The following is a 13,694-nucleotide window of genomic DNA, read 5'->3' as shown; positions in this document are numbered from 1 at the left end:
GATAGATTGATTATTATTATACCAAGTGATAATATTATTAAACATAATATTCTAACGTATTAAAAACTATAAACAAAAACATACTAACTAATAAGTATGATTAGTTCTATGTTACAATAAAGTAAAAAATAAAACGCCATCTGTTGAATCGTATTAGAACTAAAATGTTCATTCCATCGATATATTTCTGGATTTTTTATAATATTATACATAAAATATGTTTAAGATTTTTGAAATTTTATTTTAATACACATCCAAGACCCAGGAACATTGAAAACTTTTTGTTCCGCCTGCGGGACTCGAACCCAGGACCCCCGGGATGAGCGTTGGACACGCGCAATGCGAATTCATTTTCATCGAAATTTTCATGGAAATAAGATATTTTCCCACATCAAAATGTAGCCTATGTCCTTTCTCAGACTCTAGAATAACTGTATACAAAATTTCATTGCAATCGGTTCAGTAGTTTTGGCGTGAAAGCAAGACAGACAGACAGAGATATTTTCGCATTTATAATATTAGTATGGATGTTTCAATGTAAGACTTTAACAATTAAGATTTTCCCACCTAAATAAAAGCAACGATCAGGTTTTTTAGCCGACTACAGCGAAGTCAAAAGAAGGGTCATGATTTTGGCAGTCTATGTAAGAATGTGCTATTAAAGCAGCTAAACTAGTGGTCCTATTTTAACGAATGTAGCAGCAAGTGACAAAGTCTATAATTTTTAAGTATTCGGGTTTTTTAATTATTCAATTGTTACAAACGAATCCGTACTCTTGATTTTTATTTTTCTGAAGTTAATCCATTTTAAATGTAAATGTAAAACTACGTACTTAAATAATTTTGGTTAAGCCGCTGACTTGTAACCTCAATTGAACTGGTTTTTAAAGGTCATACAAGTAAATATATAATATGGAGTTCCATAAAAGGTAACTTTTTAGTACACAAGTACGTGCAACAAGTGAATGAAATATATTTTTTACTTCTTTAAAATTAAATTTTCAAATTGGCGTTCTTACTGTCAAGTATTTTTAGCAATACCTATGTAGTTTATAGAACTAAATAATTAGTTTAGTTAGCTCGTGATTGAATGCAATCAAATGCAATTGGCTTATTATAAAGTAAATAAAAGGTCCTTCGAGCCCAATGAAATGTGGTGTTCAGTTTCTAGTTTTTTTGCTTTTCAATCATTATAAATAATAATCGGCCAAGTGCAAATTGGACTCGCTCACAAGGGTTCCGTACCGTTATAGAGCGAAAATAGGCCAAATATGGTGTTTTTTTTTATGGGATTATTCAATTATTTTTTTATTTTATTTTATTATTCTTATTAATTAATATAGAATAATCAAATACTAAGAAAATTTCAAAAGCCTACCTGTTACCATTATTGATATCGAGCAAAAAAGGCCGAAAAAATTACGTTTGTTGTGTGGGAGCATCCTTAAATATTAATTTTATTTTGTTTTTAGTATATTTTGTTGTTATAGTGGCAACAGATATACACAATCTGTGAAAAAATCATAAGTCTAGCTATTATAGCGGTTCTTGATATATAGCCTGAAGACACACAGACGGACGGACAAACGGACAGACAGACATCGAAGTCTTAGTAATAGGGTCCCGTTTTTATCCTTTGGGTACGGAACCCTAAAAAGAGGAATTTCTAATTTGATCTTAATTTGTGACAACATCGTCGTCATAAACTCTAGCATAAACAGTTCGTTGACATTTTCATATTATACAGTTCAAGTATTTATGGAAACCTTTATTAAATTCCTCAACTCACTATTTGGGCGGCATTCTGTGACGTCACCGCCTAAAAATGGCCACGAAAAGGGAACATATGCACGCGCTATATTTACACCATGAACATAATTTAACAAACTCTTGACTCAATATCCCTCTATTTATTTTAACTCGCGGTTGGGTATTTAGAACAATATGTTATAGTGATTACTGATTAGCTTCAGAGACACGTAAGAAGGCCTTGGAAAATGGGAAAAAGTTAAAGAAGGTTATTGTGAGGAAATCTTCATGGGCGCAAGTTATTCAAGTACCTAAGCATCCTTAAAAAGTAAAAGGTGTATATTTAATTAATTACAGATAGCACACGCGCCACGCATTTCTAGAAAAACCACACCAAATTAAAAAAATCCTACACACAAGTGCCAGATAGTAAGATGCACGCACGAATTTAGAACAATACAAGTACCAGTACTAAAAGACCATTATGGGTACCAGTTTCAGAAAATTATAGTTTGTTAATTGTTATTAAGACTATTGAATTATATTCTGAGATTCTTTGGGTTATCACTTTATCAGTTATCACCACAGGTTGTTAGAAATCATAAATTATGAATATCAGAAGTTCATAATACAATATGCCTGAATCATATTATTAAGATCATAATGCTCATCATAATTTTCTTGCGTACCTATACTCAAATCCGACAAGATTAATTGAACTCATGTTTCACTCATATTGATTTTAAGATCAAGACAGTCATACCTAATTATTATAAACAAAGGATCTTGGATGATATCACTTTAATCACTTAAAATATAAATAGAATTAAAGTGAATTACTTTGGTATTTTTGTCCGAGTGACGAAGAATGACGCAGCAAACTGGTTTTGTTAAGGATAAAAATTTAGAAAAAACTTTTTGATGGAAGTGCATTTTATTTGAATATTAGCATTTTTTTAACTCTAATTACAAGATTTTGGAGTTTATTAGTTACTTTCGACTCTCTCATTAGTCTTATCATTTTTGCGATTTAGACGCGACAGGCGAAAATACCCATTGTATTGTATTCTCCCATTCCACCATGAACCCGCCTCTCAGGTTCAAGAGAGATATTTTCGTTCGATAGTTTTTTTTCAGTACAACTCTAGTGGTATATGTGCCAAAATGTACAGACTTTACAAGGTTTTATTGGCGCCAAAATGTATGTCAATTTAACATAGAAGGCGTGGTCAAGGTTATTCTATTATGTCATACAACAACGCTACATCTTATCCGATAAAATGGGAACTGATAACTATGTTTGAGCAAATGCATTTCGTATACAGAAATTATCTTTTAAAGTTAATAACGAAAGTGTATCATGTCACAATTCACATTTCCGTTTTTTTTGTATGTAAAAATCTACCATCATCTTTTTTTTGGGAAGTTCGTAGAAAACTTCATGAGATGTAGAGCAATTTTTAGTTCAGATTTGAGTGTTCGATGTTCAAAGAGGGCGGGAAAACACGGAAATATACGTCATCGAGGTCATGACGGTGTCACTACTCACAAGTTGTAAGTGACGTCATTTACCTCGCCTACATAAAATGACCACAACTTAAAATAAAATGTATGCCGCTAGCTCAATTTTATTTCCTTATTATACTAAATATGTCTGGTTTTTGAGGTTTTTGTTAGAAGTTTACCTATTTCACTAAGGCATTGGCTAATTTTAAACAATAATAATTAACGACTCTATTAAATAAAAATTATGATTCGTGTTCAAAAATCTCAAAAATCGGGAAAACCTTTTCGTATTATAAGTCTTAGTAAGTAGTACCTACTTACGAATACATTGGAAAATCGATGCTAAAATATAAATACAAAATGTAATAGCTGTATCCATAGAAAGCGTAGAAAACTGGTTAAAAATAATACAGATATATGCACCACTGACAATCGACATACAGGGTGTTTGTTACATTTTTTGGCGAAGATTTTTTTTCACAGCAAGTGGTTTTATTTACCAACCACATCATCGCAAATCTGTAGTAACTTTTACAAAATCAAATAGCCTGTAGGTACTGTAGCCATGTCGCGATCGTCACGTTTTTCCTTTCACTTTTTCACAAAGAAAGCATTTTTGAATAATAATAGAACATCAAGATATTATAAAACGTCTTCGGGAAATTTAAAATTACCTTTACGGTCGAAGTGGATTGCTAAACACAATAAAAATATTTTTTTTAAGTCTCGTTTATACTTAAACAATAGTATTTTATTTAGTAAAGACACGATATTGTTGTCGCAAAGAGATAATACCCACCAGTTTGAAAGGTGCATTAAAACAAAAAAATTCGTAGTCTGCACGATTTTCTAATAATTTTTTGTAGGTACTTACTTACAGTTTAATTATTCACGAATTTTATTGTTGTTTACAGAGTTTCAAAGTGTCTCTATAACTGCTTTAATAATTATTCACTGAAAAAAACCACCTTCTTAATTTTTTTTTGCGCTCAAAAGTAAAAAAAAAAAACTCACCACCGCATTGACATTGACAGCTGCGCACGCCTCTTCCACGACTTCCTCAACAGCGCCACTTTCATACTCCTCCCTTGGCAAAGCCGGATACAGCTTCACACCACTAAAACTACTGTCGTCCGAATCCGGCAGCGTCGGATACAAGCCGCCAGAGTATCCAGGGTATCCGCTGCCGTTGCCTAGCAACGGTTCCGTACTGCCCTTCCCCCGTTCTCGATCTAGGAATCCCCCTACAGCCTTGGCAGCGCTCGCTCCGCGGTGCCAACCCCAGCCGTTGGCGCGAAAATTTTTCGGGTAATAGAACGACATATTTCAAATCTGGAACAAAACATTATTACTGTAACAGCGCATAAGATAAGACTAGCGTTTCCCTCCAAAACAGTAATAAAGATAACCTCTTATTAATAAAGATATTTCAGCAGCGTTTATCTTTAATTCAATAATCTTATACGTGGGAGAGCCATGCTTCGGCACAAATGGGCCGGTTCGACCGGAGAAGTACCACGTTCTCACAGAAAACCGGCGTGAAACAGCTCTTGCGCTGTGTTTCGCCGAGTGAGTGAGTTTACCGGAGGCCCAATCCCCTACCCTATTCCGTTCCCTTCCCTTCCCTACCCTCCCCTATTACCCTATTCTCTCTTTGAAGGCCGGCAACGCACTTACAGCTCTTCTGATGCTGCTAGTGTCCATGGGCGACGGAAGTTGTTTTTCATCAGGTGACCCGTTTGCCCCCATATTTGATTAAAAAAAAACAATGCTTACTCTAAATTATATAATCTCTCTTTTTACCTTCATGAAAGGTCCGCTGTCTTCACCTTTTATATTATGACTTCCAATATGCCAGGCAAAAACAAGCAGACCTTGTATTTTATTCGGTGTATACTGTATAAATATTTTTATCAGCAAGGAGGCATAACATTGAGTGCTGACTCTTTTTACAACCCCCTAAAGACTTTTTCGTCGTTCTACAAAGACCCCCTGTGTCTATCTTAGTCTTACATTAAGATTGGACTTTGGTTTTTCCAAAAATATTTTTCTTAATATATTTTCCTCGTAATATAGCCTGAAGTAATGTTGTTAAGAATTAAGATATATCTTTTATGGTAACGATGGGTTTTGCTATGAATATTAAGTAGCTGTGGGCGAAGCGTTTAGTAGAAATTCCATCGCATCATGGAGCTTTGGTGTCAATAGAAGTTTTAGTCATAAGTCTGAGATGAATGCGTGTAATATAGTACGATTTCATAGTACGTTAACCCCCATTAAAAATAAGTTACTCAACGAATAACCTATCCAATGGTTTGCCTTTGTCTTAAGAGGGAACGCTAACACTGTTTTTCCATACAAACGTATTAGCCAATTTACTCCCTGGACAATGCGTTTAGGCAAATGAATTTTTTATACAATATTGGGATTTGTTAAAGCTATGCCTCTAGTTCGTTTTTTTTCTAAATTTAATTATATAAAAAAATCGCAAAAAATGAATGCTCCGTACCCCGCCAATCTATCAACCATAAAACTCACTCTCAACATAGACTCACTCTTCCTGAAGATATTTAAAAAAAATATTAGATAGGCTCTATTTTGAAGGAGGAATCAGAGGACTATGTTACCTCGATTTACTGTATCTGTCTCTATCACAATACACGTGCCGGCGCAGGGTGAAGCGTGATGGCAATAGTTTCTTCGTTTAAATTCTACTGTACCCGCGTTCCCTTTTAAGCTTCTCTCGTTCACTCGCTAGTTCGGCTTGGGGTAGGATTAGAGCGTGTTAGCAATATTTTTGTGCGAGTGAAAGATACGTATAATGTGTGAGACCAATTTTCTAGTAAATTCGCCTCGAAATCTGAAACAAAGACTAGGAAATACAGAACACTTTAGTGTTTATACTTTATAGGAAACAGCTATGCCCAATAAAATTTACAATCAGTTCATCCATATAGTATTTCTAGGAATACTGCTAGTACCTTCTATTCCTAGCACTGACGATGCATTAGCACTATAAAATACACATAGTATAAAATATTATAGCGTCTGCTAAAAATATGTCTGTCTGCTGTTTCGTTACCCTGCTGCCGGCATTCCCGGAGTGCAGCGATGTTAGCCTTTATCAGCGTCTGAACAAATGTGCTTTTCAAAATTATATCATTGTATGTAGGTATGTTTTTATGTTTGTGTTCGAATATCTCCGAAACTAGAAGTCCGATTTAAGTAATTCTTTTTGTAATAAGTAATATGTACTCTATATTGTTCAACTTAAGGATACATAACCCGAATACTTACTGCATTAAGTTTCATAAATAAAAAATCGGTTTAGTAGTTTTTGAAATACGAAATTTTGAAGTCGGTTTTATTATTTTTATTTTACTTGATCCAATGATGTTGGCACAACACTGCATCAAACACTATCCAACATCAAACACGTGATTCCTGATTTCCTTCTAATGAATCATTTCATGCATACAAAGCAAATCTTGAGTCATTTCATGGTTTCTGCCATTATCGAAGAATGTACTTACGGTTAAATTTGAAGTGAGTCATTATCTTATTGACCAATGACTAAAGTCATATTCAAAGTTGGCTGCAACTAAGTTCAGCGACAAAATTCGCTTAAGTACTATACTTACAGTAGTAGTATTCGTACATTTTTCCAGAATAAAAAATCTCCTAATATGTTTTCTTTATCTGGGAATCAAAATTACCAAATTTTATCAAAATTGGTTCAGCTGTATATTAAATAATTAAACGTGAAGAGGTAGCATAAAAAATAAAATAAATCAATACAGACAGACAGACATGCTTTCGTATTCATAAAGTATGTTTATGAATGCGAAATATTTAGTAAAGTTATAAGGAATTTATTTCCGAAAAAAAATGCAAAAACTTTAATATAAAACATAAAAATTACAAAGTACAATGACAAAGATGTCACCCAATTCCCTTGATATACAGGGTGTGCCGAAATGCATGGATAAATTTGTTTTTGTCACGCCACTTTTTTGGGTGTTGCCATAATAGTTAATTAACACAACCAGGGTCAGATTCAGGTGCCCATAAAGGCTTGGTTTCGGGGCCGGCCGTAGTTACGTAGTTTGTTTATCCCTTGTTTACACTAATAGTAAATGTTGGGATAAAATTTGTAAATAGATGATTTTGACCATAACATAAATGGCGTACTATTATTTTCTGTGTGTGAGATTGTTTAGCTTTATAATATTAGTATAGATTGTGTATTATTAGCCCTCAATTTTTTTTGTTGAGTTATCAATGCAATCTTGTTTTTAGTGATCTAAAGTACCTACATGACTAAATTAATAAGTCATAACTAAATGCCTAATTTTTCTAAAGAAATATGTTTTACAGTAAGCTATTTTAGGGTACATAAAATAGACCTGGGCCTCTATCATGAGCTCTTAAATCCATTCTTTTTACGTCCTTATCTGACTGTATAAGGACGTAAAGTGAATGGATTTAAGAGCTCATAATAGGGCCCCTGGGTATTTATTATTAAAGAAAGCAAGCAGAGAAACTTGTGGGATAAGTGTGTGGTGGCCAAAGTTTAAGGAAGATCTTCCGAACGAGTGAGGTGGTATGCTCGGTCAGGCTCCGGCCTGCCCGAGAATTTTGAATATATCAGAAGTTGGAATATATCACGTGGGCTCCGGCCGCGGTACATTGCGGCTAGTGGACGAGGTACCCGATGAGGCGATGCTGGCTAGCGCGATGCGGAGGGGCGGGGAGTGACGATGATGAAGGAGGCGTGTTCTGTCGCGGGTCACCAATGTGGGAATAAGCGTGGCGAATGGCGATGCTAAAGGAAGATCTGCCGACCGAGTGAGGTGGTATGCTGGGTCAGGCCGGAGCCCACGTGATATATTTCAGAGCTGTCGTATATATTTATATAATATACCGACGCGCTCAGAAAACTTCGATAGCGCGATGCAGGAATGTTAGGCGAATTGTGGGTACCGCCACTTACTAATTCTGAGGATTATCTTTTTAGGGTTCCATACTCAAAGGGTAAAAACGGGACCCTATTACTTCGATGTCTGTTTGTCCGTCTGTCTGTCTCCTGGCTGTACGTGTCTCAAGAACGGCGATAGCTAGAGAGTTAAAATTTTTAGAGATTATGTATTTCTGTTGGCGCTATAACAACAAATACTAAAAACAAATAAATATTTAAGGGGGGCTCTCACACAACAAACCTGATTTTTTTGGCCTTTTTTGCTTTATATCAATAACGGCTACACGTAGGCACTTAAAATATTCACAAAATACTTAATAGTATTTTTTCTTTAATAAATAATAACAAAATTTTAATAAAATAAATACATTTTTGCCTATTTTTGCTTTTAAATGGTACGTAACGGAACCGCCGCACTTCGCTGATTTTTTCGTATTTTGTTTCTGAAATTTGGTAAAATTCTCAAATATGGACATGCGCCAAAATGAGAACAACTATACCCATGGCCGTACCCAGGTAGGGGCAATATATTATGTCTATGGGGCAGAAGAAGAGCTAGAAGATAAAATAAACGTCAACTTTCCTGGCAAGTGGGAATTAAAAACATGTAACCTTTTTTTTTTCACGCAGAGAAATGCATTAAGGCGAGGATAAACCCCAATTTGTTATTCCGCGACTTCCGGTTTAGCTAGTTCCAATATAATAACGAAGTGTTAAAAAATATGAGATATAAAGCACAATATTCAAAATACCTTAAACCATAAACATTTTAATAAAACGTAAAACTTTGGCTGTAATTAATTTACAAACTTACCTCCGAAAAAACTCTATTTCATCGAAATATAAGTATTAACTAGGATAATTGTACATTTTATTTGAATAAATTGTTAGTAAATCTATATTATAAATTCTTTAACCGAGCAATTTTGTTTCTTAATATTTATTTCCAAAGATATTTCAAAAAAACATGAAAAATAGAGAAGATCCGCCCGAGAACCTATAGTTTTATGCTAAGCTAAAATGTATCTTATTGCGATGCGTATACGCTTGGTCTTTGGTTGTGTGCAAGGTTATCGTTTTTGATTGAGATTAATCCCCGCCTTAACGCATTCGACGCAGGGGAAAAACGTGTAACCTACTCTACCCAAAGTGTTGGAAACAAAATATCTTTTCATTTGCGCAATAAAATTTTTAACAGCAGAATTACATTTTAAAATTCTGTGCTAATTTTCTAATTCTATAATATAATAAAAACTCACCTGTAGACGATCGAAACATGAATCAAAATAATAAATATTAAACATGTTTGTGACAAAATATTGCGACTCATAATATTATTTTTAATTAGGTACTTACGCCATTATTTTTGTTCATATTACTTAATATTATGAATTAATTTTTTTGGCAGATGCATACTGTATACTTAAGTTTAAAACGGTACCTATACACGTGTAAAATTAGGTCGCTGTTGTATCACAATTAACAGACACCGAAAATCACTTATCATAGGATGATTCACAGCTCGTTTAGAATATACGTCTGGCGATAGGTCGTCGATCTTTGCAAACATTTCTATTATCACAAAGGTCAATGTCATTGAGAATGCGGAGTGGTTAGAGAGGTCACAATTTCTCTGAAGTGGACCGAGGTCACGAACCAATTTAAATATGTAAATATTTTTTTAATTTATTATTGTATTTGCCAATTAAAAGAGTCACACCATGTATACTGATTACTGACGTTTTGATCACACACTATTTTGTCTTTGTCTGTCAAGTTTTCTTAAATATAAAATAAGGGGGCAAATTAGCAAACGCGTCACCTGATGAAAAGCAACTACCATCGCCTATGGACACTCGCAGCATTAGAAGAGCTGCAGGTGCGTTGCTGGCCTTTTAAGAGAGAATACGCTCTCTGACTTTTCAAATGTACGAGATAGGGACAATTTATTAACAATAACAATAAGAAAATACTGTAATGTTTATACAGAATGTAGATCTTTTTAATAGTAAGGGTTGAGTAAGGGTGTAAAATTACTTTGTATGTTTTTATTCATTACTTTTATTCTGTTTTTATTTTTTTACAAGTAGGTCGTGTACCTAGGCTAGGACGAAGGTAACAGGTAATGTTACTAACATAGTACGGTAATTTATGCAAGTTTCGGCAAATAACTAGAATGTTTTGTTGTGATCACGTGACTATTTTCATGGTCACTAAACAAAACATTTTAAGCGATAATAGATGTAAATTACGCATCAAGTTCAAAAATTAACATAGATAATTTATTTAAATTCCAAAAAGGAACGATTTTGATTAGAACTTCATTAACACAAATCGTAAAATAGCAAAATAAACTCACCGCAAGCAAAGTAGAACGACCGAGCGAAGTACACAGAAATACTGAATGATTTGCTACCTTCTCTCATTTATCTGTGGCTATACGAGATAAGTGGTTAATGTTTCCAACAACGAAAATGGATGAGAGTATTATAAAATCTAAGCAAAATTATTATTATTTAGAATTCATTCATAAGCATTACAAAAAACAATAAGGGAACTGGGAAGCAAGTTTTTCTCTCTTTACTAATATTGATGAGTAAAAAATATATTATATGAAATAAATGAATTTATGAAAAATTACGACGTCGTAGTAAAACTTGTTACCCTACGTTTGCAGAAATAAAAATGTCTTTTTCGATATCAGTTGTCACTGTCAAGTGTCAGCTGTCATTTTTGCCATACAAATGTCATAACATTACAAAAGCACGTGCGGTTTTTAAATTTTATAGAAGATTTTGATCAATAAAATTGAATAAAAATGAGGGTTTTATCAGAAGAACGGACTCGTATCTTATTTGAGAAGCTAACTAAATAGTGAGTAATTAGTTTTTGGTTGTTTTCTTAGTAACAAACAATAACTTCGATTTGTGAATAGGTATCGTGTTTTCTTCATGAACAAGTTGTTGCTAGACGCCAAATCACACATTTTAGGTCGCCTCAATACTTTACAATTATTATGTCCCGCATTATGTAACTTATATGTCATATTTATTTATGAAAAATTTTAAAAACATCGTACATCAAAAATATGATAAACTTATCTAAACATTAACCTACTTATTACATTCCAGTATTGGTGTGAACGTAAAATTGCTCATAGACAGACCAGACGGCACATATTGCTTCCGAGAAAAGAAGGACAGAGTTTATTATATATCAGAAAGACTGCTTCAGCTGGCCCAAACGGTGAAACCAGACCACTTAATATCCGCAGGCACTTGCTTCGGCAAATTCACAAAAACTAACAAATTCAGACTTCACATCACTGCTCTGACATATATAGCTCCATATGCACAGTACAAAATCTGGGTAAAACCATCTTCAGAACAACAATTTCTATATGGCCATCATGTTATTAAAAGTGGTAAGTATTTTATGTATTTAGTATAAGTGGGACCCAAGAGGCCTACGCCGGCCGTATAACAATTTAATATCTATTATGTCTGGTTTTCCCACGATCTAGGTATTAATGATTTTTTCTTTATTATCATCAGATCAATAGTTTGAAAGAAATCCTTTTCCTTTTGTCTTTGTCACAGTTAAGTATACACATTATGTCCTAGCCTGCAATTCTGTTGAGCAAAAATCAGTTTATAGCGCGAGAACTGTATATTCTTCAGAGACAAAGTATGCCATAACCTTTCCTGGGTAACCATACCAAATTTCATCAAGTTTGATTTGGTGGTTTAAGAGTGAAGAGGTAACAGACAGACAAATAGAAGAAGACGTGAGTGGAAGAATAGAATCAAAATCGAATAATCGAAGTAATATTTCGTAACATACGGACAATAACTAATTTTTTTCCTTATTATTTTAATAAACCTTGTAACTTAATCATAACCTAGTTAATATATCTGGCTACCCATATAATCCACAGTTTTTCTTTTTCAAATTATTTTTCTGGCCTTAAAGCCTCCATTTTTTCATGTTACTTACCTTATTCTTCCGCTCACGTCTTGTTTATTAACACTTTCACATTTATAATATTAGTATGGATGTTTAGAGCAATAAATAACAAACCCATTTCTCATTCCAGGTCTCGGCAGAATCACAGAGAATACACCGAAACATCAAGGTGTCGTGATACAGACAATGTCGGACATTCCCATCGGATTCGGTGTGACGGCTCGGACGACCACTGAGTGTAGGAACGCTGATCCGTTAGCCACAATTGCCTTCCATCAAGCGGATATAGGAGAATATATTAGATCGGAGGACACTTTGGTATAGAATAAATAGTTATTTTTATTTAGCCTTTTATTTGCAATACAATATAGCATTTTTATTTTATTTTTAATGTTTAGTACATTTTAAAGATAAATTATTTCCTTAGTGAGGTGGCAGAATTTCTGATGAATGACTTACTAACACTGTACATAAAGCTGCAATACAAACAATCCTAATATGGGCCAGGCACCAGTGCGTTGCGGGGTCGCATCGTTAAAATCTACGACGTCGTAGAACGCATCGTGGAAATTTGCGACGCGACAGCTAGATTTCCGATGACAACGTGTTGTGACAACGCATCGCATTTCTGTGCGATGTTTTTGCGATACGACGCCGCAATGCAGTGTTGTGGCCTGGCCCTAAGTCCTTTCCTCACTTAAAAATCTCAAACTATCAAAACTGATTTAGAATTTTAGGTGTAAGGAAGTAACGGAAAGACATACATACACTTTCTATTTGTAGATGGTAATATTAGTATATTACATATAAAATTATTATTTATAATTTATTAATACAGTATTATTGTAGTCCACTAAGTTTAGTTTGCAGTTCAAAATAATTTTACTTAGTTTTTAGCGCCATCTGTTGACCGCTTTATGTAGTTACCTGTACCTTGGTTCTTATCTGACTGAAACTTTTATGTGTTTTGTAAGTTATCACCAGATGTTGCTGTTAGTACTAAAATTAATTTTCGTGGTTTATAAACCAAAAAAGTGAATATGAAAATTATTTAAATCAGGTACTCCTAGCCAAACTTGGTAACAACATTTTTCCAATGTAGGAATTCTACGACCTCCGAGTAAGTTGGTCCAATATTTGTACGCCTCCGTAGTCCAGTCGTCGGCTGACAAGTGAGATGAATGACGATTGACGATTGACGATCCATGCGATGGATGGGCATTCGCTCGCCAGTCGCCAGTCGTGTCGGCCGTCCGTCTCACTGGGCGTAAGGGAATATAGAGTGGTCTTGTGTACTGCGCACACACCTGGGCACTTTAAAAAATACTCCTGCGTACCTGACCCGGCTTCAATGAAACCGCGGCCACCGTCACGGAAACCGGTGTGGGAGTTATTACTTGAAGTCACTCTATGGTTACTATAATAGTCAACTAGGTATACAAACTATCAATGACTTACGATCTAATGATCGCCTTTTTTGCGGACGATTTGTAAA

At 34.5% G+C, this 13,694-nt stretch overlaps 2 protein-coding genes across 2 annotated transcripts in view; one reads left to right on the top strand and one right to left on the bottom strand.

Annotated features, from left to right (window-relative positions):
* Positions 1 to 10,661, bottom strand: part of LOC121737967 (calpain-B) — a 59,671-nt gene extending 49,010 nt beyond the window's left edge. The window contains exons 1-2 of the mRNA XM_042129716.1: positions 10,593 to 10,661; positions 4,270 to 4,587 (exon numbers count right to left, since the gene is read on the bottom strand). Of these exons, the coding sequence (XP_041985650.1) occupies positions 4,270 to 4,578 (309 nt within the window). The 5' untranslated portion in view covers positions 4,579 to 4,587; positions 10,593 to 10,661. The remainder of the gene's footprint in view (positions 1 to 4,269; positions 4,588 to 10,592) is intronic.
* Positions 10,662 to 10,974: 313 nt separating this feature from the next.
* LOC121737970 (60S ribosome subunit biogenesis protein NIP7 homolog) lies at positions 10,975 to 12,541 on the top strand. The gene is made up of 3 exons (XM_042129720.1): positions 10,975 to 11,107; positions 11,365 to 11,657; positions 12,330 to 12,541. The coding sequence occupies exons 1-3, from the start codon at positions 11,052 to 11,054 to the stop codon at positions 12,521 to 12,523; spliced, it is 543 nt and encodes a 180-aa protein (XP_041985654.1). The 5' UTR covers positions 10,975 to 11,051; the 3' UTR covers positions 12,524 to 12,541.
* Positions 12,542 to 13,694: the final 1,153 nt, after the last annotated feature.

This window comes from Aricia agestis, chromosome 22 (genome assembly GCF_905147365.1).
Source record: "Aricia agestis chromosome 22, ilAriAges1.1, whole genome shotgun sequence".
NCBI lineage: Eukaryota > Metazoa > Arthropoda > Insecta > Lepidoptera > Lycaenidae > Aricia > Aricia agestis.
Note: the sequence above shows the minus strand (reverse complement) of the source record. Positions and strands in the feature narration are given on the sequence as shown.

Bases quoted from the DNA above. Each gene is read 5' to 3' on its own strand.
- LOC121737970 (XM_042129720.1), top strand. From the start codon at position 11,052: ATGAGGGTTTTATCAGAAGAACGGACTCGTATCTTATTTGAGAAGCTA. The intron at 11,108-11,364 runs GTGAGTAATTAG...ATTACATTCCAG, and splicing joins TTTGAGAAGCTAACTAAATA to TATTGGTGTGAACGTAAAAT. The intron at 11,658-12,329 runs GTAAGTATTTTA...TTCTCATTCCAG, and splicing joins CCATCATGTTATTAAAAGTG to GTCTCGGCAGAATCACAGAG.